Below are 26,283 nucleotides of genomic sequence, written 5' to 3'. Positions count from 1 at the left end.
CACAATGAGATTTAACATTCTGAACAATGCAAACTAACCTATAGCAGCCGAAAGCAGATCAGTGACCGCCGGGACGTGAGGAAGGGGTGGGTTGTACGGACCCACGTGGAAACGTTTGGGATGAATGGGATTTGTTATGTTCACTGTGACAGTTGGTTTCACAGGTCCACATGGATGTCAGCACACGATAAATCACAAACTGATAACACGTGCCATTTACTGTACCTCAATTATACCTACATAACATTGTAATAAGGAAATATATGTTTTAAAACTCACAGTTGTTGCATCAAAGGTCACAATCAACAGAGTGAAAGCAACCGATGGAATAGGATACAGTATTTGCGCTTCACATATCTGAAAAGGGGGTCATAGCCAGAGTATATAAAGAATGCATAACTCATCGACAAAACACTAACAACATGGTTTTAAAATGGGCAAAGAACTTAGACATTTCTCCAAGGAAGGTCTACACGTGGCCAACAGTCACAGGAAAAGGCACTCCACATCACTAATAATTAGGGAAATGTAAATCAAAACCACACCATCGCTATCAAAAAACAGAAAATAACAAATTTTGCCAAGGATGTGGGGAAATTGGAACCCTTGTGCGCTGTTAATACACAAGGAAAACAGCATAGCAGCCCCCCAAAAAATTAAACATAGAATTACAATGTAATCTAGGAATGCCACTTCTGCATATGTACCTAAAAAATTGGAAGCAGGAACTCACACCCCTATGTTCATTGCAACGTTATTCACAATAGCTCAAAAGTAGGAGCTACCCAGGCATTCATTGAAGAAGGAATAGATAAAATATGGTCCATCTGTACAATGGAATGTTGTTCCCCTTTCCAAAGGAAGGACATTGTGACACGTGCTACAAAGACCTCATTTGACACCAGAAAAAATAATATAATGTTAGCAGTTTATCCTAGAATTTGTTACAACTAATAGGTAAGTTGATGAAAACCTTGGTCTCCTAAAATTGTATAATAAATAAAATAGGCTATACACTAATTAGAATATAATTATATATAGCGACCACAGTTTATGTAATACTTCGGGACTAACAACAATGATTTGTATAATAATAAAATATTTCATTATAAAATTTGAATATACCATTGCAGTAGAGTACAAGAAAAAAATGCCAGATCGTGTGAACCATCATATGAACCACCAAATTTAGCTTCACAGTAACAGGAGAGGAAGCCTTATTTAAAAAAAAAAAAAAAAAAAGACGCTTATTCACTGGTATATCAGTTAGAATAACCTTTTTTTGTTGTTTGATGCTTTGGTTATGTTTAATGTCAGACAGAAGCAGAACCATCTAGCTGTATCTGTTAGAACAAGATCTTTTCTGCCATCCGCCGGACATCTGTCATAACTATACAAATTAACTACAAAATCATTCCAACCTTAAATTTTTAACATAAGCTGGGTGCGTATGATGCTAGTGGCACCGGCTTAGACACAGCCACCTTGCCCCGTGCAAAACCTGAATTGACAAAGAGACACTGCATCCCTACTTTCTCCAGTTCTCATCCACGCAGGTCTTCAACTTCTTATTGTAAGAGAAAAAAAAATGTATTTAGTGTCTATAACACAGGATAACTTCTCCCCACACGTCCTCATTCTGTTGACATCCCAACATTCAGAACTGTTCACCTCAGTCCTTGTTACTATCACAACCCTCACCTCCAGCCAGTGTGTGTCTTGCCAACACACCGATGGGAGCCACTTGTTCACGTTCCTTCACTAGGGTGCACAGACTGCCACCCAGGTGGTCAGCTTTCTGGAATTTTCCTGTTATTTGCATGCTTTATTTGGTGCATGGGATTCTTTTACAAGTTCTATGATCCTGTGGACAAGAAAGTACCAAGCCACTACTTCCATTTCAGGTGTTCCAACCTTTCTAGGTGAGCTATATTCTTGGGGTCCACAAATTTCTCTTTCCATCTTTTTTTCTCTCCCCCTCCACCCCCCATCCCGCCCACCTTCTGTTGCTCTCCCTTCCTCTGTCCTCTCCTGACTATCCAGAAGCTGTTTTTTTTTTGACAGGATCTTGCTCTGTCACCCAAGCTGGAGTGGCACAATCACAGCTCACTGCAGCCTCAAATTCCCAGGCTCAGGTGATCCTCCCACCTCAGCCTCCAGAGTAACTGAACCTATAGGCTCACACCTCTGCAAGGGAAAGGAACAGGGCTTCTGTGTCAGTTACCAGTCAATTGCCTCCCAGCTTCTAAGTCCACAGGTTCAGTGCCGGCCCTGCAATGACGAGCTGTCCTGGCTCCTTTGCAGCGAGCGCAGTGCTAAGCTCTGCCACTAGAGGGGGCGGGAGGGATATCCCAGCAGGAAGAGGCGCCACTGCGCCGCCATCTTGTCTTCTTGCTCCTGTTATGGCCTTGTCAGCCCTACAGGAATGGAGCCCCCTGGCCTGTTCACGGCCCTAGCTCTTGCCTGTGACTGCCTCACCACAGGCCTCTCCATACTCCAGCCACCAGCCTTGGCCCCTGGACCCCAGAGGGCTGCCTCCTATTTCCCTGGTGACCATGATCCCACCCTTGCCCAACCAGAGGTCTCACCCAGACTCCTCCATTGAGGTTCATACCTCCACTGTTGACTTGCACTTTCCTTGGGATTATTAAAAGTTTGACCATGTTTGATGTTTGTTTCTTATCACCCCACAGCTGGACAAGCTGATAAGAAAACCTGGGTACTCCCTCTTCTAGTGCCAGTGGGGAGTTCAAACCCTGTGCAGTACCCCTGGCTGTGGCCCATACCCTAAGCACCATAAAACCCCAACCCCAAACCAACCTGCTTTCTCTGCCCTCTCAAGCCATGTTCAGACCAGCTTGGGAAAGGCCACTCTGCTCTCTTCAGAAATCCTGTTATGTAATAAGCTTCATACCCTCTTGGAGTGTGTGTTTGTGTGTCATCAGTGTGAACATTCAAACCCAATTTTGGGTGGCTGTAATCCTTTTTCTCCAGGGCAGCCCCAACCTTTGCGTTGTTACAGCTTCTCACCTGCTTAAGCCAGGTTTGGGTAGGTGCACCTGAATCCATCAGTTCTCCTTTTTCTCTCCCAGAAAACCATAAGAGAATCTTGATTGCTCCCGTATCCTCTCTTACCCAGCACCCTCCAATCCATTATTACTTGACAGGCATGTTGAGCTTTAAGTTAGGCCAATTAGGCTGCTACATTCTTTAAAATTTGTCGATGGATTCCCATTCCTCTGAGAAGGCTTCCTCCCTAGGTATCCTTCGGAGTTCTTTTTTCTTTATAGTTACGCCCATGTTTTGGTTAATAAATCTTTATTTCGGAGGTCAGAAAGCTTTTTTCCATAAAGGAGCAGAGAATATATATTTTAGGTTTTGCAGACTATTTGGTCTATGTTGAATATTCTTCTCTGGTTTGCTCATATTACAACCCTTTAAAAATATAAAAAACAATTCTTGTCCAGGTGTGCTGGTTCACATCCGTAATTCCAGCACTTTGGAAGGCCAAGTCAGGAAGATCACTTGAGCTCAGGACTTTGAGACTAGCCTGGGCAACATAATGAGACCCTGACTCTACAAAAAAATTTAAGAATTAGCCAGGCTGAGCAGGCAGGATCACTTGGACTGGCTTATTTCACTTAACATAATCACCTGCTGGAAGCTGGGACCCAGGAGGTCAAGGCTTCATAAGCTGTGATCACGCCACTGCACTCCATCCTGAGTGACAGAATGAGAACCTATCAAAAAAAAAAAAAAAACAAAAACTACTTTCTAGCTTGTGGGCTGTTGAAAAACTAGGTAGCAGGCGATTGTGTGCCAGCCCCTGCTTTATATTAAATGCTGCTTGTGCAAATTGCTGTGGGTTTTTTTCTCTTGATTGGACCCTGACTGATACAATTTCTCAATGCAGATTCTCTTTCGAAACTCCCCAATCATTTTTCCCCAGAGAAAGAATGCGTTAGAAAATGGATAAAGCCCAAAAGTCCAAAACTAGTACATCTTCAACTACACAGAAAAGCACGAACAGTGGGCCTTAGACATCCCCCATTCAACAAAATTAAACATCATGGAGAAAGGCGCCCCCAATCAGTCACTGAACACAGAAGGGTCTTGCTGGAGTACAGAGGGTAACAGAGACTGACAGTCTGACAGTCACAAGAGTCATCAGTGGTTTGTTGTTTTTTGTTGTTTTTGTTTTGTTTTGTTTTGTTTGTTTGTTTTTGACACAGAGTCTCTCTCCATCGCCCAGGCTGGAGTGCAGTGGCATGATCTTGGCTCACTGCAATCTCTGCCTCCTGGGTTCAGGCGATTCTCCTGCCCCAGCCTCCCGAGTAGCTAAGACTACAGGCGCATTCCACCACGCCTGGCTAATTTTTTGTGTTTTTAGTAGAGACAGGATTTCACTGTGTTAGCCAGGATGGTCTTGATCTCCTGCCCTCATGATCCGCCTGCCTCGGCCTCCCAAAGTGCTGGGATCAGTGGTCATTTAGTTGAGTAGCTTAGGCTACATAAAGCACGTGGTCTTTTCACTAAAAAGAATAGAATCCATAGAAAATAAAATGTAAATAGTGTAACAGCAGGATTAGATTTGCTCACTTTCATACTCAATATGGCTGCCATGTGATAATGGGTGGAAGGCCATTGGGTAGGAGTGGATGTGGGAGAAATAAAACACTTAGTATCGTATTCTGGGTAAGAAACCAGAAGGATTGAATATTTCAGATGTGCTTATCAGACACCGGCCTCAAGGTGCTGACTTGAGCAGTAAGAGATGGTAAGATTTCGCTCAGTGGATGCAAAGCTGGAACCCAGAGGAGCCTCCCTCCCCATCACTCAAATGAGAGTCCATTGATGAGCAGCCTGTGCCTCACGTGGAGCCTGTCACTGTGAATCAGACCCTGCATTTTAACAAGATCTGAGGGTGAATTATATGCACATTAAAAATGTGAGGGCCACGAGGTTACAGCAAATGAAGCAGGATGCTAGAAATTTCTTTTTTACGGTACACCACTGATTTTCAACCTTTGTTGCACATTATAACCACCTGGAAAAAATTTTTAAACCTGATTTTCAAGCATCAACTCAACCTGGTATCTCCTGAGGGTGGGAATCAGGCATCAATGTGTTTCAAAACTGTCCGGGGTTGGAGAAAGGGAGTCTCTCTCCAGTAGGTCTTTGCTATCTTATCCTTAGGAGCAGTCAGCCTTAAATCCTCTCTTTCAGGGTGTGCTGTCTATTCTGCACTTAACTTTCAAAATATTCTTATTCCTTTGTAATCAGTTACTCTATGCTACATCTCTTTTGCTGTGTGTCTATTGTTTACGTTCCTTTAAATTAAGAAGACAAGAACCGAGGTCTCACAACAGTGAACTTTAATAAATGAATCCAGCCTGTTCAGGAAGTGACCTTTTGGGAGCTCTGAGGATCGCTGGTGTCCGCCTGTGAGCTCAACCAGCCATTCATAAAATGCCCTCCCGAGACCAGCAGCATCAGCATCACTGAAAATGCAGATTCACGGGTTATTTAAAACAAGTAAAATCTGAGCAATTGTCACCAAGAGGAGCCTAGGGAGATGTGACAACTCAAGGCAAGGTGGCGCCTTGGATGGAAAAGAAGGAAGAGGAGGGCATTATGTGAACACGAAGGAGGTCTCAATAAAATATGCACCTTAGTTCACAGCAATATATAGAGTCAGCTCATCGCTTGTGGCAAATGTGCCTTACTAGTGAACCATGTTAACAGTGGGGGAAATGGTGTGGAACATTGGCGAACTCTGTGGACTTTTGAAAGGTATTCTAAAATGAAATCTAAGGCCAGGTGTGGTGGCTCATGTCAGTAATCCCAGCACATTAGCAGACTGAGCCAAGAAGATCACCCAAGATCAGGAGTTCGAGACCAGCCTGGCCAGCATGGTGAAACCCTGTCTGTACTTAAAATACAAAAATTAGCCAGGCATGGCGGTGGCACACCTGTAATTCCAGCTACTCAGGAGGCTGAGGCAAGTAAATTGCTTCATCCCGGGAGGTGGAGGTTGCGGTGAGCTGAGATTGCGCCACTGCACTCCATCCAGCCTGGGTGACAGAGGGAGACGTGGTCTAAAATAAAATAGAGTCTGTTTTTTAATGCACACTCTAAGGCCACACCCTTGATCTGCTAAATTGGAAGCTCTGAGATCAGGGCCCACACTTTTGTAGATTAACAAAGCCTTCAGGATATGGTACTATCATTAAGACCAACTAAGTCACTAAGACCAGAGACTCCGAATGCCTCAGTAGTTCAAGAGTCAAATCAGGAATTTAGACATTGCCAAATTTAGGCCACAAAATACACCATCTGGGGCAGGGAGATACACAGGCAGAACAGAGAGGATTCGGAGGGCAGTGAAAATACCCCCCACGATACTCCAGTGGTGGATCCTCATGAGGCCTTTGTCCAAACCCACAGGATGTACGACACACAGAGCGAGCCCTAATGGACACCATGGACTCTGGATGCTGGTGATGTGTCTGGGCAGGCTCACTGATGGAACAGGTGCACCGCTCTGCTGGGGATGCTGGGCGGGGAGAGGCTGTGCCGTGTGGGGAGGGAGTCTAGGGGAAATCTGTGCTGTCCACTGAATTCCCCTGTGAACCTAAAACAGCTCTGAAAAAGAAAGTCTAGAGCCAGGCGTGGTGGCTCACGCATATAATCCCAGCACTTCTAGAGGCCAATATGGAAGGATCACTCGAGACCAGGACTTCAAGACCAGCCTTGGCAACAAAACCAGATCCCATCAACTACAAAAACTTATTTCAAAAAATTTGAATAAAATAATACTCCTAAAGCCTAATACGAACAATACAGGATGCAGTGGCTCACCCTTGTAATAACTCTTTGGGAGGCCGAGACAGGCAGATCATTTGAACTCAGGAGTTCAAGACCAGGCTGGGCAACATGGCAAAACCCCCTCTTCAAAAAATACAAAAGTTAGCCGACATGGTGTGGTGTGTTCTTCTAGTCCCAGCTACTCCAGTGGCCAAGACGACAGAATTGCTTGAGCCTCGGACATCAAGTCTGCAGTGAGCTGTGATTACGCCACTGCACTCCAGTCTGGGTGAAAGAGTGAGACCCCATCTCAAAAAAAAAAAAAAAAAAGAAAAGAAAAAGTAAACAATACAGGATACCCAATAGAAGCTGAGTTGCAGATAAATAATTAATAATCTAGAACAAGCTGATATTTTAAGAAATTGTTTATTTGAAACACAAATTTCCCCAGGCATTGTGTATTTAATCTGGACACCCTACTTTGACAATTTTACTTTACAGCAAAACAGTGGGTAATAGCATGTCAGTCAGAAGGCTCAGTTTTTTGTTATAAAATACTGAAAAACTAATTAAACTAATTAGATGTTTATTGAAAGAACAACACCACAAACCCAATAGGCATAATGAAACAAAACAAAACTCGGTGGGGAGAATGAATATTTCCTCGGACATCCTGGCAATTCCTACCTAGGGCACTCCCTCTGTGTGCTGGGTGGCCATGCACCTGTGTTATCTAATAACATCAATGAAAAATCATCCTTCTCATTCTCTGGGTGCAGTGGTTTCTGGATGTGTTTTCTGGTGGTATTTTAACGTTTCAGGCCGACGAAAGGCTCTCGAACACTTGGAACACGGATAGGGTTTCTCTCCGGAGTGGATGAGCTTGTGCTCATTCAGGTTCTTCCTGTAGGTGAAAACTTTCTTGCAGTCTTTACATTTGTAGGGCTTCTCTCCTGTGTGGCTCCTCTTGTGACATTTCAAGGAGAACCTCCTGTTGAACCGCTTGTGGCAGACGTCGCATGTGTAGGGCTTCTCACCAGTGTGGATTCGCTGGTGAACGCGGAGGTCTGACAGCTGCATGAAGCACCTTTCACAGACGTTACATTGAAAGGGTCTCTCTCCTGTGTGTGATCTCTTGTGGATGACTAGCTTGGAATTACACATAAACCTCTTATCGCACACGCCGCATGCAAAGAGCAGCAGTTCCTTGGCTTCTTGGCCAACAGGCTGACTGCCTGCGCCCGCAGGGCCTGGGGAATGAACTGGATTGATCCCAGCTTGTCCCAGGGATTCTCTGTTGCCCACAGGTGTGGCTCCTCCTTGAGGCCCTTCTTGGGAAATGGAGGTGGCGTCTGGTTTGCTTCTTTTGGGGCCTCTGAGATTCGGAGCCTCTCCTCTGTTCCTGCTGTGAGTCGAAGCTTCTCTCTCCACAACGCAGGCAGAAGGTGTGTCAGCATCCGCATTTTCCACAGAGGCTCTTTTCTGGGGTTCCTGTCCCTCCTTAGCTCCCACCACCCCTGCTGGAAGAAGGGATTCCACACACAAGTTAATAACGCGCATGTTCAATACACCAAACTCGTTGCAGCCAAACACTGACCTTGTCTGAGAACTTCCCCTCAACCTCAAGACTAAGACCGTAGGTCTCTGGAGAGTGGGGGGTGGAGAGGCTTTGGCAGCTGAGTGCCCACTCCCCAGACATGATAATGCTGGGCCCCCAGACCCACACCCAGGAAGAGAGGAGCTAATATTTCCGGGTCCAAGTCTTCATACTCACTGGGACCGTTTGGAAGCTGAGGCTCTGGGGATGTAAGTCCTGGGTTCTCCTCCCTGTCTACGTTCAGACCCTTCTCCAAGGTCGGCTTGGGTCTCAGAGTCTTTGGACCTCCTTTCATGACAATAATCTCTGGCAGTCGGAAGTCCTCCTCCTGACAACGGAAAACCAAGAGCAATGACTCCACGTCTAAACTGCAGGAAGCACGGACACGTCTGTCCCCTCCTGACTGTATGCACCAACTCTTCTAATGACACAGGTGTGGAAATATGTGCAGACTTTCTGTGGACCACCCCCTCACCCCCAGTAAACATCACCACCGCATGTCTGAGTCTGTCCCTAATCTGCACCCTCCATATTCTAAATCAGCTCCTGTGCCTGGTGGTTTTCACCCTTTGGTTCTCTGAGCATATTTCTTCCCTTTGTGCCAACGTCTCCCTGCCCCTGAGGCTGGAAGGAGCATGACTCTAGGTGGAGGCCCCTCAGCCCTGGCACCACTGGCATTGGGGCTGCATCACCCTCCTGGAGGGGGCGCTGCTGTGCAGAGCGGAGACCCTGCCTCCACCCTCTAGATGCTACTAACACCCCACCACCCCCGAGAATGCCAAATAAGAACGTCTCCAGACATGGCCATGTGTCTGGAAAGGCAAAATCACCGCAGTTGAGAAACCCTCCTCAAATTAAGAAATCGACAGTCTGAGACAGTGGGTTCCTTGCTGAATGACTTCATGAAATGTCTTTGTGGAAACTAGGTGGGGAAGGGATCTTCAGTTCATTCATCTGTGCCAACTGCCTCCCTCACTTCACTGAGACCATTTCTTACCCCTCACCCTCAATGCTAAAAGCTCTCATGGTGGAGAGAAAAGTAGATGAGGCTTCCCTCTCTGTGATGGCTCAGGAATGTCTAAGGATGTAGCACATACATGGGAAATGTCTCTATTCTTGTCCTGTGCCAAATCTGTCAATCAGTCAAGTGGACACATGATTTCCTCCTATTCCTTCTCCCACCTCTGCCCAGACACCAAGGCCTCACACACTCACCTGCCTCCTGGACCGTGCAGGGACCCTGGGCAGGGTCTGCAGCTCTTGGTGGGCCTGGCCTTCCCCCAGACGCATCTGGTTCACAGAGGAGGCCCGCTGGCTGGACATGCCTCTAGGATCATCCCTGACACTGGTGGGGGCTTCAGCCATCTCAACATCTGAGTCCTGCATAAGATATTCCTTTCCCTGGAAGGTGACTACAGACTGTAGAGGGAAAAAAGACAATCAGACTCACTATGAGAACCTGAAAGTAGCTCTTATATTCCCTGGGTCCTGCCATAATGCTCACATTGACTGTAATTAATGTTCAAATCTGCCTTCCTGATGCAGAATCAGCTCTATGGACACAGCAATCCTGTCTGAATGTTTTTCTTCTCTAGATAAGTACATAAATATGAGTCCTTTAGATGAAAGAGTCTAAACCAAAGAGAAGACAGGGAGAAATATTCTGGGTGAATCCAACGCAATTGGCTGATGGCAGCTCACCTTGTGTTAGAACTTAGGGGCTCATATGGGGACCTGGAGGCAGATCCCTGGATCTCTGATACCAACCACTTTCCCTGCCTCAGGATGGGACTTCTGGGCCCCCCTTCAGTTCACTCTAATGCCTCCTTCCCTACGATCCAATGTCTTTCTTTCATGTTGGCCTCACACAGTGTGTAGATCCCTGTATCCCCTCTGCCTGTCCATCGCCTACCCCAGGAATTGGCCATCTCAGCACAGCTGATATTTGAATCTGGATGATTATTTGTCATGGTCGGTTGTCCTGAGCTTTGGAGAATACGTAGCAGCATCTCCTGTCCTCCCCCTTGTGACAAGCAAAAACTGTCCCCAGACACTGCTATGTGTCCCCGATGGGCAAACTCTCCTCTACTTGGAAGCCCTGACCTAGAGCAGCCCCTCGGGTCCTCTCCAGTCCAGGTGCACCGTGCAGCCCCCATCCCAGCTCCCCTTCCCTGAGCCAGTCAGGAGCGTCCCACTCACCCATTTCTTGGGTCTTCTGTGATTTCGTAGCAGATCCTCCAGGTCTTTGCAGCTCTGCACGTCGTTCACCTTGACTAAGACCTGGAGCTCCTGGGGCATGGAGATCATGAACTGCTCCATCACCAGCATGTCCAGGATCTGCTCTTTGGTGTGGAGGTCAGGCCTCAGCCACAGATGGCACAGCTCAGTGAGTTTCGTCAGAGCCTGGATGGGGTCCGACTCCTTCGGGCAGGTGAACATCCTGAAGTTCACGTGAGAAATCTCAGGGTCCACGTCGTGATTTCCCAATTGAGTTTCTGAGGATGCCATAGACCATGGCAGCTCCAACCCAGGTCTGTTGCAGGGTTCTCTCTGACGCCATGAGGATGTGCAATTTGCAGCCATATCTAATGGAGAATATTCCAATCAGTCTCTGAGAAAGCTCTTCTAGTAGCTGGTGTCTAACTGAGACCTATCTACCCAGGCCTCCTTTGGTTTTCCTCAGTAATAGATTTCACTGTTCAGAAGTCTGCAAAAAAAAAAAAAATCATGAGCCCGATCAGTTTAAGCTTCTAGTCTATCCACCCATCCCTTCCAAAACCCTCATCCAAATCCTGGACGCCACTTCTTCAGCAGCATCGAATTCAGCACAGTGGAAATCAACCCACCCTGTTATTCTTCCAGTGTCTACACCTGACTATATGTTCTGATTTAAAATCTTAATGCCCCCTGGATCTTGATCTCCAGGAAATCATTATGCAGAAGTGGAATCAGGTTTTTTTTTTTTTTTTCCAGTTGGAACAACATGGTTCCCAACTGTAAATTAAATAGGATAGTTATGTAAAGCTGCTAAAACCTGATGCAACAATAACTTAAGTTCTTCACGTTTGCCTGTCCAGACAAGATCCAAGGTAAAGCCCTTCATCATAATTATGCACAAAGATAGAGAAAAATAGTTACAACCTACAGTTTTCCCCCAACACCTTTTCTTGTTAACCCCAGGACATTTGTTTGCTCCAGGGAAGGGAGAACTTTAAGTAATCATAAGAGAATTCAAGTCCTACACAGATATTGTTATTTTGATAAAATGCACATTCATAAATTTCATCATTTTTATCCTCTTCCAAGTGCACAATTTCTTGGCACTAAGACATGTACCATGCTGTGCAACCATCACCACTGTCTAGTTCCAGAATTATCTCATCACCCCAAAAGGAACCCCATCCCCATCAGTGATCACCCCCTGCCCACCCACCCCAGCCCCCGGCAATCACTAATCTACCTTCTGTCTCTAAGGGTTTCTCTATTCCTAATCTCATCTCAGAAAATGGATTTAAAGTCTAGTGCTCTATAATATTTTCAGGAAGTGAAGCAATACAATAGAAAGATTTTTTGAGGCCGGGCGTGGTGGCTCATGCCTGTAGTCCCAGCACTTTGGGAGGCTGAGATGGGATCACTTGAGGTCAGGAGTTCGAGACCAGCCTAACCAACATGGTGAAAACCCGTCTCTACTAAAAAATACAAAAATTAGCAGGGTGTGGTGGCAGGCACCTGTAATCCCAGCTACTTGGGAGGCTGAGGCAGGAGAACCACTTGAATCCGGGAGGTGGAAGTTGTAGTGAGCCGACATCACGCCATTGCACTCCAGCCTGGGCAACAAGAGCGAGACTCCATCTAAAAAAAAAAAAAAAAAAAAAAAGAATGATTTTTTGAAATTTGGTCCTAAATGTAATTTCATTAGGCAGGAGTCACTGTGTGATACTCTGCAGGCATCAATTATCCAAGTTCAACAGCTGTGAGAACGCAGCCCTGCCTTCCTAGCCACAGGTGGGGAAAGCAACCTGAAGGTCTTCAGAAAGAAGAAAGAATTGACAGGAGGGTCTCAGGAACGGTCACTGGAATCCCGAAGGATGGGAACCCTATGCTTCCTGGAAGGAATCTGAACAAGTGCAGAACAGAGAGACAGCCAGGGAGACAATTGGCAGAGGGGAAGACAACCCAGGAGACAATATTCGCAAATCACACATCTGACAAGTAGTTCCTATGCAAAACATTAGCAACTCGAACTACTCCATAGCAAGAAAACACATAACCCACTAGAAGGAGGGCAAGGCGCCTGTGTGGACATCTCAGATGAAGACATGTGAATGGCCAGCAGGTCTAGGAAAAGGCGTTCATCATTGCTCATCTTCAGGGACATGCAAATCCAAACCACAAGGCACCCCTCACGCCTGCTAGAGTGGCTGTTCCCAAAAAGACACATGGATCGAGTGTTGGTGAGGATTCGGAGGAAAGGGATCCTCTGCGCCCTGTGTTGGGACGTAAATTAGTGCAGCTGATATGGGAGACAGTATAGAAGCGCCTCAGAAAATCAAAAGTACAACAACTGCATGATCCGGCAATCCCGCTCCTGGGCATGTATGCAGAGGAAAGGGAATCAGGACATGGACTCCAAAACAGTGAAACTCTGGAGGGACAGAGGGAGGGAAGATTGAAAAACTATCCATCGGGTACTCTCCTCACATCCTGGGTGATGGGTTCAGTCATACCCCAAACCTCAGCATCACTCAATATACTCATGAAACAAGTCTGCACAGGTACCCACCGAATCTAAAATACAAGTTAAAATCACTTTAAAAATTAAAAAAGAAGTAGGTGATATAAATAATAATTTTAAAAACCTAGTGGACTCACAGTAGCAGTAAGTAGAATGTGGTTACCAGGGCTGGGGTGGGGCTAGGGAGATACAGGTCAGAGTACAAATTTCAGTTGAAGAAATGAATTCAAGAGAATCCGACATGGTGCTTTCAGTTCATAACAATGTATTGTTTACTTGGAAATTGCTAAAAGTAGATTTCAATCAAATACTCTCACCGCCAAAAATGATTAGTACATAAAGTAAGGCATATGGATATTAGCTCAATTTAGCCATTTTACAGTGTTTATATCCTACAAAGCACATTATGCTGTACACCACAACTACAATTTTTAGTTTTCAATTTGAAAGCAAATTAATTTTTTTTTTTTGAAAAAAGCATACAAATATGAGAGAGAAAAGAGAGCCTAAGATTCTGGATTTAAAAGTGGCTTTGCCACAGGGTGCCTACTGCTGCTCGGGAGGCTGAGGCAAGAGGATCACTTGAGCCCAGGAGTTTGATAACAGCCTGGGCAACGTAGTGAGAGCCTGTCTCTTGAAAAAGCGGTTTCATGTTCCTAGAAATCGCCGTGTATTCACTCTGAGTTCTTTTCCCATTAAAGCAAGCAATGGAACACGGGAAAAAAATACAGGCAGGTACGCAGGTTAGTATTCAATTCTGGGAGTATATAGCACGCAGGACACCCAGGTAGGGACACTTAGCTCAGATTCTCATTGGCCTAGTAGGTTGATGCCCATTCATTAATGGCTTGATTTTACCCTGTGGAAAGGGAAAAAAATCCAGTGACACTTTTTAACAAGTGGTGTGCGGCCGGCAGAGTGGCTCATGCCTGTAATTCCAACAGTTTGGAGGACCCAGGTGGGATGATCGCTTGAGCCTAGGAGTTCAAGACCAGCCTGTGCAACATACCGAGACCCCATCTCTATAAATAAATTAAAAATGTAGCTGGGTCTGTTGGTAGGTAGGTGCCTGTCGTCCCAGCTAGTCGGGAAGTGAAGTCCCACCAATGGCTGGAGACCAGGAATTCCAGCCAGCCTGGGCTATGAGCAAGACCCCGTCTCTAAAATGTAACCTACCCACAAAGAGAAAGTTAGTATTATTCCTCGTTTACAGAAGGGTTGCATAACAAGCCAGAGCTAACGATGGGGTGCAAAGGAGACCGGCTGCCTTCATGAGGTCTCCAAGCAAATGCATGAGAAAATAAACCCAAATCTTTCTGAAACCAACCCACCTGCACGCCAGCTGCTAAACCCCGCAGACGTCGCCCAGGGACACTTGCCTCCTTCCCGCCTTCTGCCTCCAATCTCCTTGCATCTGGGATGCGCTCTCCAACTGGCCTGGAGCTGAACTGCGTCTATTTATGGAGAATCGGAGGGACTCCAGGCCCCGTTTCCTGTTCCCTGCGCCGCCCCATGATTGGTTTAGGGCCATGTAATCCATTTTAGGTGATCAGCGTTGATTACATTTCCCAATAAAACTCCACCCATAGGAAATTAATGTATTAAACATGCCTACTGTGCAAAAAACATAGGTTTTCCCGCTCTACTGAATTATTTGTCATATTGCTGAAGTATTTGGAGACCTCAGAAAATATAGATCTGCAAGGGTTTTTTTGTTTGGTTTTGTGGTTTTTTTTTTTTTTCTTTTGGTTTCTTTTGAGACAGAGTCTCACACTGTCCCCCAGGCTGGAGTGCAGTGGCGTGATCTTGGCTCACTGCAACCTCCGCCTCCTGGGTTCAAGCGATTCTCCTGCCTCAGCCTCACGAGTAGCTGGGATTATGGGTACACAACACCACGCCTGGCTAATTTTTGTATTTTTAGTAGAGACGGAATTTCACCCTGTTGGCCAGGCTGGACCTCGTGATCTGCCCGCCTCGGCCTTCCAAAGTGCTGAGATTACAGGCGTAAGCCACCGCGCCTGGCCTTAGGTCCGCAAGTTTTAATCACTTTGGATCCCCTCGTGCCACACAGACAGTAATATCCTAACAAGTAAAGGAAAGGACATGTTGAGAGTTGTTGGATTAATATCAAACCAGTGATGTAATCCAGTTTAAGCAAAGCCTTTCACATGTGAATGTCACGATATTGAAAAATACAGTCATTGCTGGTCTATAATAAATATTAGTGATAATTATTTCCTTTTCTTTTTCAAATGCTTAGAATTCACACGGGAAAGCTTTGCTTGAACTAGTCTAAATCACTGGTTTGACATCAGCCAACCTTCCCTTAGGTAAAAACAGTGGGAACCAGAGAAAGGCACATGGTCCCTACTTTGCATTCACTCCAGGACGGTGCGAGGGTGGTTTATAGATACACTGAGGGTCCTGTGGGGTTCCCTAGGTTTCAACCCCCTGACTGAGTCCTCTCCAACATGAAAAGCCTTAACGGTGGGTGTGAATTTTACTGCATGGATCATGGAGTCATTGTGGAATGACAAGTACTAGGCATGATTAGATTACAATTGGAGAGGTCGACAGCATCAGCTGACTGACTCACAAATCCATTCAAATTGTGGCTCATTCATTTTTAATTCAGAGTAAGCTTTCTCATCTAACATTGAAGATACATTGGAGGGCTATTAATATTACACTGATTCTGGTTTAAATCATTGGGAAATCTTAGGCAAGCCACTGAATTTCGGGAACTTCAAACTCCCTGTGAATAGAACCAGGGAATTATCACCTTCCTGATGTGCTGTTTTGAAGATGAAAAAAGACTGTATCAGTAAAGTGCCCGACACAAGGTCATTTTGCCAAAAAGTTCAGGCACATGTTTCCTGATGCATTTTCTCATAGTTTGTGATATTTTTCCTTGTTAATAACTGAAGTGTTGATGGTGAGTCAGAGTTCAGAGTGGAATTATTAAGGGGAATGAACTGGAATCTGCCTAAAACCACCATCTACCTACCCAATTCCCTCGAATCTTCTCCTCTTGGAACATGTAATCTGTTCCCATGAAGAATGTGTTTGGCATTTTGGTAAGGATTGTGATGGGTCTGTAGATCTCTGTTAATAGTGTGGTCATTTTCACAATATGAATTCTTCCGATTAATGAACATGGAATATCTTTCCATTTTTGTGTCCTCTTCATTTCCTCTCATCAGTATTTTATAGTTTTTCTGTTAGTGATCTCCTACCCCTGTGGGTAAATTTGTTTGTTTATTTGTTTATTTTTAGAGCCAAGGTCTCACTGTGTCACCTTGGCTGGGTGCAATGGAAAACTCATAGCTCACTGCAGCCTCAAACTCCTGGGCTCAAGAGAGCCTCCTGCTCCAGCCTCCTGAGTATCTGGAATTACAGGCAAGCACCTCCACACTTGGTTAATTAACAAACGTTTTTTGTAAAGATGGGGGTATCGCTATGTTGCCCCGGCTGCTCTCCAATTCCTGGCCTCTTCCGTCCTTGGTGACTAAGGTCACCATGCTGGTGTTTACATATCCCTATACATGGTGTAATTATCACTACAATCAAGCTAATTAATGTATTCATCAATTCACATAGTGACTATTTTCTTTTCATTATTTATCTGTTTAATTCGTGGGCTCAAGCAATCCTCCTGCCTCAGCCTTCCCAGTAGTGGGGACTAGGAGCATGTGCCACGACCCCGGCTTGCTTTTTTTTCCTTTGATTTGTGTATGTGTGTCCGTGTGTCCGTGTATGTGTCTGCGTGTGTGGGTGTGTTCGTATGTGTCCATGTGTTCGTGTGTGTTTCCGTGTGTCTGTGTGTGTCCATGTGTGTCCCCATGTGTGTGTCCATGTGTTCGTGTGTGTCCATGTGTTCGTGTGTGTTTCCGTGTGTCCGTGTGTGTCCGTGTGTCCCCATGTGGGTGTTTCCGTGTGTCCTTGTGTGTCCGTGTGTGTCCCCATGTGTGTGTGCATGTGTTCGTGTGTTTCCGTGTGTCCGTGTGTGTCCGTGTGTATCCCCATGTGTTTCCGTGTGTCCATGTGTGTCCGTGTATCCCCGTGTGTGTGTGCATGTGTTCGTGTGTTTCCGTGTGTCCGTGTGTGTCCGTGTGTATCCCCATGTGTTTCTGTGTGTCCATGTGTGTCCGTGTGTCCCCGTGTGTGTGTCCATGTGTTCATGTGTGTGTCCGTGTGTGTGTCCACATGTGTGGGTGTGTTTGTGTGTGTGTCCATGTGTTCGTGTTTCCGTGTGTCCGTGTGTGTCCGTGTGTATCCCCGTGTGTGTGTGCATGTGTTCGTGTGTGTCCGTGTGTGTCCACATGTGTGGGTGTGTGTGTCCATGTGTTCCTGTGTGTTTCCATGTGTCCGTGTGTGTGTCCCCGTGTGTGTCCATGTGTTCGTGTGTGTCCGTGTGTGTGTCCACGTGTGTGGGTGTGTGTTCGTGTGTGTGTCCATGTGTCCGTGTGTGTGTGTATCTGTGGTGAAACAATTACGATCTATCATTTTTGGTTTTTTTTAATTTTTGAGACAGAACCTCACTCTGTCACCCAGGCGGGAGCACAATGGTACAATCTCAGGTCACTGCAACCTCCACCTCCCGGGCTCAAACAATCCTACTGCCTCTGCCTCCCAAGCAGCTGGGAATACAACCACCATGCCTGGCTAATTTTTATATTATTTGTAGAGATGGGGTTTCACCATGTTACCCAGGCTGGCCTCAAACTCCTGGGCTCAAGCAATCCGCCAGTCTCAGCTTCCCAAATTAATGGAATTACAGGCAGGAGCCACCGTGCCCGGCCCATGATCGATCTTCTTAGCAAATTTCAAGTATAGGATACTGTATGGATGCTCTTCAATTTACAGTGAGGTTACATCCTGATAAACCCACTGTAAATTGAAAATATATGAGATAAGAAATGCATTTAATATTACGTCACCTACGAAATATCATAGTTTAGCCTGGCCTACCCTAAACCTGCCCCGAACACGTACCTTCCCCTACAGTGGGGCAAAATCGTCCAACAGAAAACCTATTTTATAATAAAGTGTTGACTCTCTCCTGTAGTTTATTGAACACTGAACTGAAAGTGACAGTCAGCATGGCCATGTGGATCCTGCTCGGCAATGTGCACAGCTGAAAGCACCACCGTAAAGGAGAAAAATTGTACGTGGAGCTGTCACCAGATGGAGTTGTCCACGTTCTAGGCATGTTGAACAAAGAATTGAATGAAACGCACAAAGTAACAAAAGAACAAAGCAAGAAAAGACAGCACACAAAAAACGGAGTAAGGAAAGCACAGATTTATTGAAGACAATTCACAAACTGGGAGCGGGGCTCCAGCAAGAGGCCCAAGATCTTCCTCAATTAGGGTTTTGATTAACAAAAGGAACCCGGCAACACCCCTCGGTGCCTTTGAGAGGCCTCCCATTGGCTACACCCCATGAAGGACTGACCTGCGACCAATCAGAGGCTGACCGGAGACTTGGCCCCACGTCCATCAGAGGCTGGAGTGGAGGCTTCTGTCTCGTTATCACAGGAGTGAGGATGTGGCCTGTGTGCTGCCTAATCTTGCCTAGAACTGGCTGCCTCTGCTGTTCTTTTGCTTCTACCTTAACCCCTGGTTACCCTAATTCCCTGTTTTCCTGCCTTGGAGCCATCGGAAGTCGGGGACGGTCTCTAACATTGATTACAGCCCCTAGTCGGTATAACACATCTTCAGAGCTTGTTCACCCTGCATGGCTGCAAACTTTTCTCTTTTCTTTTTATGAACCTGAACCTGGGAGCGCAGGAATTCTGTACTCTTCACAAGAACTCTTTCCTCTTCAGTAGTTTCTTCCTCCCCACTTTGTGAACCAGGAAGACCTGGAAAATGGGAACATCCTTCTTGTTTTCACTTTCCTTCTTTTTACCAATTTCTCTGCCTCATTCACTGAGGAATTGGCTGCTAGCCCACACATCTCCTCTCCTACCGACGTTCTGAAATCTTTGTGAGTTCAGCATCCAGATACACAATCTCTTAAGTTATTTTTAGAGTCGGGCCTCACTACGTTGCCCAGGCGGGTCTCAAACTCCTGTTCTCAAGAAATCCTCCTGCCCCAGCCTCCCAGAGTGCTGGGATTACAGGTGTGAGTTACCGTGTGTGTTCACGGTACCTGACTCGGGTTCCTTTTCTGCCGCTTAGAAGGGCAGCCCCGTGACTGAATGGGATTCTGAGGATGACTCCGCAGTTAGATCCTTGTTGCAGTGTATCCCACCTGAAACGCTGCACATCTGACCTGGGACTGTTAACACCCGTGCCAGTAGTGTGGGGTGTCTGCTTATATTTCCGGCAAAAAAAAAAAAAAAAAAAAAATCTGTTTTGTTTACTTACTGTATCAAAAGAAAGTCTGGGGTGAACAGTAGTTTTTTGTTTTTGTTTTTGTTTTTTTTAATCAGCTGTGAAAAAAAGTTGCAGATCTGCAAAAAAAGAAAAAAAAAAGGAGGGTGATTTCATAGAAAAGTGAGGGATTTGGTGTGGGTAAGGTTGCTTCAAGTTGGTTTGGTACAAGAGCTTTCTAGCCATTCCTTTATATATATGTGTATATATACACACACACTTTATGTTCTAGGGTACATATGCACAACGTGCAGGTTTGTTACATATGTATACATGTGCCATGTTGGTGTGCTGCACCCATTAACTCGTCATTTACATTAGGTATATCTCCTAATGCTATCCCTTCCCCCTCCCCCCACCCCACAACAGGCCCCGGTGTGTGATGGTCTCCTTCCTGTGTCCAAGTGTTCTCATTGTTCAATTCCCACCTATGAGTGAGAACATGTGGTGTTTGGTTTTCTGTTCTTGTGATAGTTTGCTGAGAATGATGGTTTCCAGCTTCATCCATGTCCCTGCAAAGGACATGAACTCATCCTTTTTTATGGCTGCATAGTATTCCATGGTGTATATGTGCCACATTTTCTTAATCCAGTCTGTCATTGATGGACATTTGGGTTGGTTCCAAGTCTTTGCTATTGTGAATAGTGCCGCAGTAAACATACGTGTGCATGTGTCTTTATAGCAGCATGATTTATAATCCTCTGTGTATATCCCCAGTAATGGGATGGCTGGGTCAAATGGTATTTCTTGTTCTAGATCCTTGAGGAATCGCCACACTGTCTTCCACAATGTTGAACTAGTTTACAGTCCCACCCACAGTGTAAAAGTGTTCCTATTTCTCCACATCCTCTCCAGCACCTGTTGTTTCCTGACCTTTTAATGATTGCCATTCTAACTGGTGTGAGATGGTATCTCATTGTGGTTTTGATTTGCATTCCTTATCTGTTTAGAAGTGACTGATCCACCCACTGCCAGGACAGCTCATCAAACAATGGAACCATTTACCTATATGGCGCACAGCTGTAATATCCAATCATCTCCAGGTGCCAAGCATGTCCTCTCTTTTCACTGTCAACACAATAACAAGCGGAGGGTGGGGACCATTTGAAAGACAAAACGTGGACACCGTTTTTACAGATGGTGATGTTTGGACTACATGAATATCATGACCTGACTTTCTCAACAGTCCGAAGCTAAATAGAAACAAGCAGAAATCTCATCTCCAGCTTGCCAGGCCCCATCCTGTAGGCACATGTGAGATGCAAAAACTTGACCATTGTACTAGTAGGTGGAGCTGCCATTATCTGAGTCATTGAATAGTGTTGAGACATAGAATTGGGTTGACACTGCCAACTCCTAGAATTAGGATCTAGGCATTGCAGGTACGTCACTCACAGCTCCAACAAATGCCTCTGCCTTCATAGAGTAGCTTTCTGACTTCTGTTTAACATTTTCTTGGAATAAAGTCTTGGAAATAAGCCCATATAGCCAGACATGATGGCTGACGCCTGTAATCCCAGCACTGAGGTAGGGGGATTGCTTGGGTCCAGGAGTTAAAGACCAGCCTGGGTAGCATGGTGAAACTCCGTGTGCTCAGGAGTGAAAGACCAGCCTGGGCAACATGGCAAAACTCGGTGTCTACAAAAACATACAAGACAATTAGCCATGCCTGGTGGTGCACACCTATGGTCGCAGCTACTGGGGAAGCTGAGGTGGGAGGATTGCTTGAGCCTGAGAGATTGAGGCTGCAGTGAGCTATGATTATGCAACTGTCCTTCAGCCTGGGCAACAGAGCAAGACCCTGTCTGGGAAAAAAAAGAAAGAAAGAAAGAAAAAATAAATAGCCCATATAGGGGAAGGGGAAGAACAAAGAGCTCAGTGAGGATCATACCAGAGTCATCCAGGTTGATGGCTGTGGCTCGCCCATGAGTACTAGTAGTTGAGATGAGGAGAGCTGGTCAGATTCTGAACTTGTTTTCAAGTTCTAAGAGAATCCTCTTTCTTTTTCTCATAGTCCTATTGAGGTATAGTTGATATAAAATAAATAACTCATATCCAAAGGGCCCAATTTAATAAAGTTTGGAATCCTACCCAGCAGTAAAAAGAAATCATTGATAACCCCCAAGAACACGGAAGAATCTCAGAATGTTACGAAGGTGAAAGGGGACAGCCAGAAAAAAAAAAAAAAAAAATGCATCTGGTATGAGTCTATCAATATAAAATTCCAGAAAATTCTATCACTAGGCTGGGTACAGTGGCTGACACATGTAATCTCAGCACTTTGGGAGGCAAAAGCAGGTGGATTACTTGAGCCCAGGAGTTCAAGATCAGCCTGGGCAATATAGTGAGACCCCATCTCTACACAAAGTAGAAAAAATTAGCCGGACATAGTGGTCCCAGCTACTTGGGAGGCTGAGGTAGGAGGTTCACTTAAGGCTGAGAAGTTGAGGCTGCAGTGAGCCATGATCATACCACTGCACTCCAGCCTGGGCAACAGAGCAAGACCCTGTCTCAACAACAACAAAAAAAAAAAAATGGAGAAAAAAAAGAAAGAAAAAGGAAATTCTGTCAGTGATCTGTAATGACACCGAGAACACCAGTGGTTGTCCAGGGGTGGAGCTGTGGGAGGGACAGACGATGAAGAGCCTGGGGAAGCGTTGGAGGATGGTGGGAATGCTGAGCTTCTCGATGACGGTAATGACTTTGTGAGTATGTACAGATGTCAGAACTTGGACTCTGGACATGCAGGCACAGGAACCAGCTAGAGGAGCTGCTGCACAGCAGTGTGAATGCACCAAACGCCACTAAACTGTGCAGATAAAACAGTTAGTTTTATGTTGCGTGAAATTCATGTCAATAAACACATGAATCGAGGTATAGGATTTGTTGAGAGACTGAGTTTATCGTGTGAGGGAAATGCAGGAATCAAGGATAACCCCACAAATCTTGTGGATTGCACATGAAGGGGGCTGGAGCCACCTTTACCTGAGGTAGGGAAAGATGTAGTCGGTCTGGGATGTGTGGTGATTGACAGGTCTGTTAGGCATCCGAGATGAGGGAAACTCCAATTCCCGTGAGGGAAGGACGGTGGTTGGTCACACATTCTTAGAGAAGCTTTAATTCTTTGTGTCATTATTATTATTGACTTTATAAATTTACAAATACAAATAGTACACATTTCTGGTGTACAACACAATGTTTTGATACATATATACAACATGCAATGGCTAAGGCAAATAACTTGACATATGAGTGACCTTGCATACTTATCTTTTTTGTATGAGGGGAATATTTATGTATTCATTTATTTTTCAAGAAAGGGTCTGGCTCTGTCGCCCAGGCTGGAGTGCAGTGACGCGATCACAGCTCACTGCAGCCTTGACCTCCCAGGCTCAAGCAATTCTTCTGCCTCAGACTCCTAGGTGGCTGGGACTGCAGGCTCGCACCATAATGCCCAGCGATCTTTCATGTTTTTTGTATAGACTGAGTTTTGCAGTGTTGCCAGCCTGATCTCAAAATTCTGCTTTCAGTTGTGTACATTACTGAGAAGTATTCACACACCATTGTGATTGTCACTTTCAGTACAATGTTCAATAAATGATATGAGATATTCAACACTATTATAAAATAGGTTTTCAGTAGATGATTTTGCCTGACTGCAGGGGAATGTAAATGTTCTGAGCAAGTTGAAGGTAGGCTAGGCTAAGCGCTGAAGTTCAGTAAGTGACCTAATAGTAAATGCGTTTTTATTTTCTATATTTTACATTCACAGTGGGTTTATCAGGATGTAACTTCATTGTAAGTCAAGGAGCATCTGTACTGCATACTTGAAATTTGCTCAGAGGGTGTATCTTAAATGTTTCCTACACATACACACACACACACACACACACACACACACATATCAAGAAATAAAAAGAAAGATGTAGCTCACGCCTATAGCCCCAGCTGCTAGGGAGGCTGAAGCAGGATTGCTTGAGCCCAAGAGTTAAAAAATAAATAATAAGAAGGAAAGAACATGGTATCTATGTGAGGTGATGGAGACGTTAACCAGCTTGGTTCTGACGATTGCATCACAATGTATACATGTTTCCAAACTTTAGCCTGGTGACCTTCGTTAATATGTTGGGGCCTGGCGCAGTGGCTCATGCCTGTAATCCCAGCACTTTGGAAGGCCAAGGTGGGTGGATCACGAGGTCAGGAGTTCAAGATCAGCCTGGCCAAGATGGTGAAACCCCATCTCTACTAAATATACAAAAATTAGCTGGGCAGTGGTGGTGGGTGCCTGTAATATCATCTACTTAGGAGGCTGAGGCAAATAATGGCTTGAACCCAGGAGGTGGAGGTTGTAGTGAGCCAAGATTGTGTCACTGCACTCCAGCCTGGGCGACAGAGCGACACTCTGTCTCAAAATAATTAATAATAATAATAAAATAATAATAAGTTGGGAAAGTCTTAGCCAGAGCAAGGAATAAAGGTCATCCAAATTTGGAAGGAGGAAGTCAAATTGTCTCTCTTTGCAAACAACATGTCATCTATAAAAACTCCTGAAACCTCCACCAGTAAAACTGAGAACTGATAAAGGAATTCAGTAAAGCTGCAGGATACAAAGTCAACATGCAAAAATCAGTAGTGTTTTTATACACCAACAACAAACGAGTGGGACAAAAACCAAGAAAGGAATCCCATTTACAGTAGCAAAAGAACCCCTAAAAACCTGGTAATAAATTTAACCAGGGAGGTGAAAGATTTCCACAAGAAAAACTATTAAGCACTAATGAAAAAAAACTGAAAAAGACCACCAAAAATGGAAAAACATGTTCATAGAATGGAAGAATTAATATTGTGAAAAAGACCATACTGTTAATAGACATCGACAGATTCGATGCAATCTCTTCCAAAATACCAACAACATCTTCAAAGAAATAAGACTATGAATTTCCAGAGGGGAGGATTTGGGAGAATTGTGTAGCCTGATGGTGGTTTAGGCAGCTCCCAGTTAATTCCAGTAAATAACTCCATTCTTAACTCTAACTCATTGTCAACACCTCAGTGGTAAACCAGAAAAGTTATGAGAATCTGCATCAGAAAATAATTGTTTCAACTTCTTGGCAAAATGACCTTGTATCCAGCACTTCCCTGACAGTCTTATTTCATCTTCAAACAACACATCAAGAAAGTTCTACTCCCAAGAAATTTGAAGTTCCCAGAGTGAAGTGGCTTAAGATTTCCCAGGGATTTAAACCAGAATCAGTGTAAAACCAGCAACCCTCCCATTTATCCTAAAGGTTAGAGAAGGTTTCCTCTGAAATTAAAATGAATGAGTCACTATTCGAATGGATTAGTGTTACCCAATTGATGGTGTGAACTTCCCAAATTATAATCTAATCTTGCCTAGCATTTAATTATCATTCCACATTAACTCCATGATCCATACAGTAAAATTCACACCCACCATTAAGGCTTTTAGTGCTTGAGAGCCCTAACTGAGGGGGCTGAGAACTAGGGAATCCCATGGGACCCTCAGTGTATCTATAAACCACCCTCATAGCGTCCTGGAATGAATGCAGAGACGAGACCATGTGCCTTTCTCTGGTTCCCACTGTTTTTATATAAGGGTAGGCTGGCTAATAGCAAACCAGTGATTTAGTCTAGCTCAAACCAAGTTTTCCCATGTCAATTCCAATATTCTTTTTTAAAAAGTGAAAAATTATCACCAATATTCATTATGTATCAACAAAGACTGTCTCTTTTTTTTCAGTATCTTGATATTCGCATGTGAAAGCTTTGCTCAAACTAGATCAAATCACTGGTTTGATATTAATCCACCAGCTCTTAACATGTTTTTTACTTGTTAGGATATTACTCTCTGTGGCATGAGGGGACCCAAAGTGGTTAACACGTGCGGATCTGTATTTTCTGAGGCCTCCAAATACCTCAGCAATATGACAGCTCAGTAGAGCGGGAAAACCTGTGTTCTTTGCACAGTAGGCATGTTTAATACATTAATTTCCTGTGGGCGGGGTTTCAGTGGCAAATGTAATCAACGCCGCTTACGTACAATGGACTCTATGGCCCTAAGCCAATCATGGGGCGGCGCAGGGAACCGGAAACGGGGCCTCAGTCCCTTGACTTCTCCATAAATTGACGCAGTTCAGCTCCAGGCCAGTTGGAGAGCGCATCCCAGAGCGAGGAGGTTGGCGGCGGAAGCCGGGAAGGAGGTAAGTGTCCAGCGGGCATATGTCTGTGGGGTTTAGGAGCTGGCGTGCGCAGGGGTTGGTTTCAGAAAGTTTGGGTGTATTTTCTCATGCATTTGCTCGGAGACTTTGTGCAGGCAGCGGATGTCCTTTGCACCCCATAGTTAACTCTGACTCGTTATGCAATGCTTCTGTAAACTGGGAATAATGATAACTTTCTCATCATAGTTAGGTTATATTTTATTTCATTTTCTTTTAGAGACAGGGTCTCGCTAGAATTCCAGACTAGCCTGGAATTCCTGGGCTCAAGCGATCTGCCCACCTCCACCTCCCAAGTAGCTGGGACTACAGTCATATGCCACAACGATCGGATAAATTATTTATTTATTTATTTATTTATTTATTTATTTATTTTGCAGAGATGGGGTCTCGGTGCGTTGCCCAGTCTGGTCCTGGACTCCTGGGCTCCACCATGCTCCCGTCTCGGTCTTCCAAAGTGTTGGAATTACAGGTGTGAGCCACCTTGCCTCCCACACACCCTTCTTAAAAAGCGTTGCTGGATTTTCC

General features: G+C 45.0%; 2 protein-coding genes across 23 annotated transcripts in view; one reads left to right on the top strand and one right to left on the bottom strand.

Moving 5' to 3' along the window:
• LOC105488131 (zinc finger and SCAN domain-containing protein 5A) overlaps window positions 1–26,283 on the top strand; it is a 94,723-nt gene that overhangs the window by 62,424 nt on the left and 6,016 nt on the right. The gene's annotated exons all lie outside the window — the stretch shown is intronic.
• On the bottom strand, window positions 7,561–10,987 carry LOC105488132 (putative zinc finger and SCAN domain-containing protein 5D). Its single transcript, XM_071088012.1, is given in 4 exon segments — window positions 7,561–8,327; window positions 8,582–8,732; window positions 9,620–9,823; window positions 10,604–10,987. Coding segments are annotated over 4 exon segments (1,506 nt in total).

The sequence above is a fragment of the Macaca nemestrina genome, chromosome 20 (genome assembly GCF_043159975.1).
Source record: "Macaca nemestrina isolate mMacNem1 chromosome 20, mMacNem.hap1, whole genome shotgun sequence".
Classification (NCBI taxonomy): Eukaryota; Metazoa; Chordata; class Mammalia; order Primates; family Cercopithecidae; genus Macaca; species Macaca nemestrina.
Note: the sequence above shows the minus strand (reverse complement) of the source record. Positions and strands in the feature narration are given on the sequence as shown.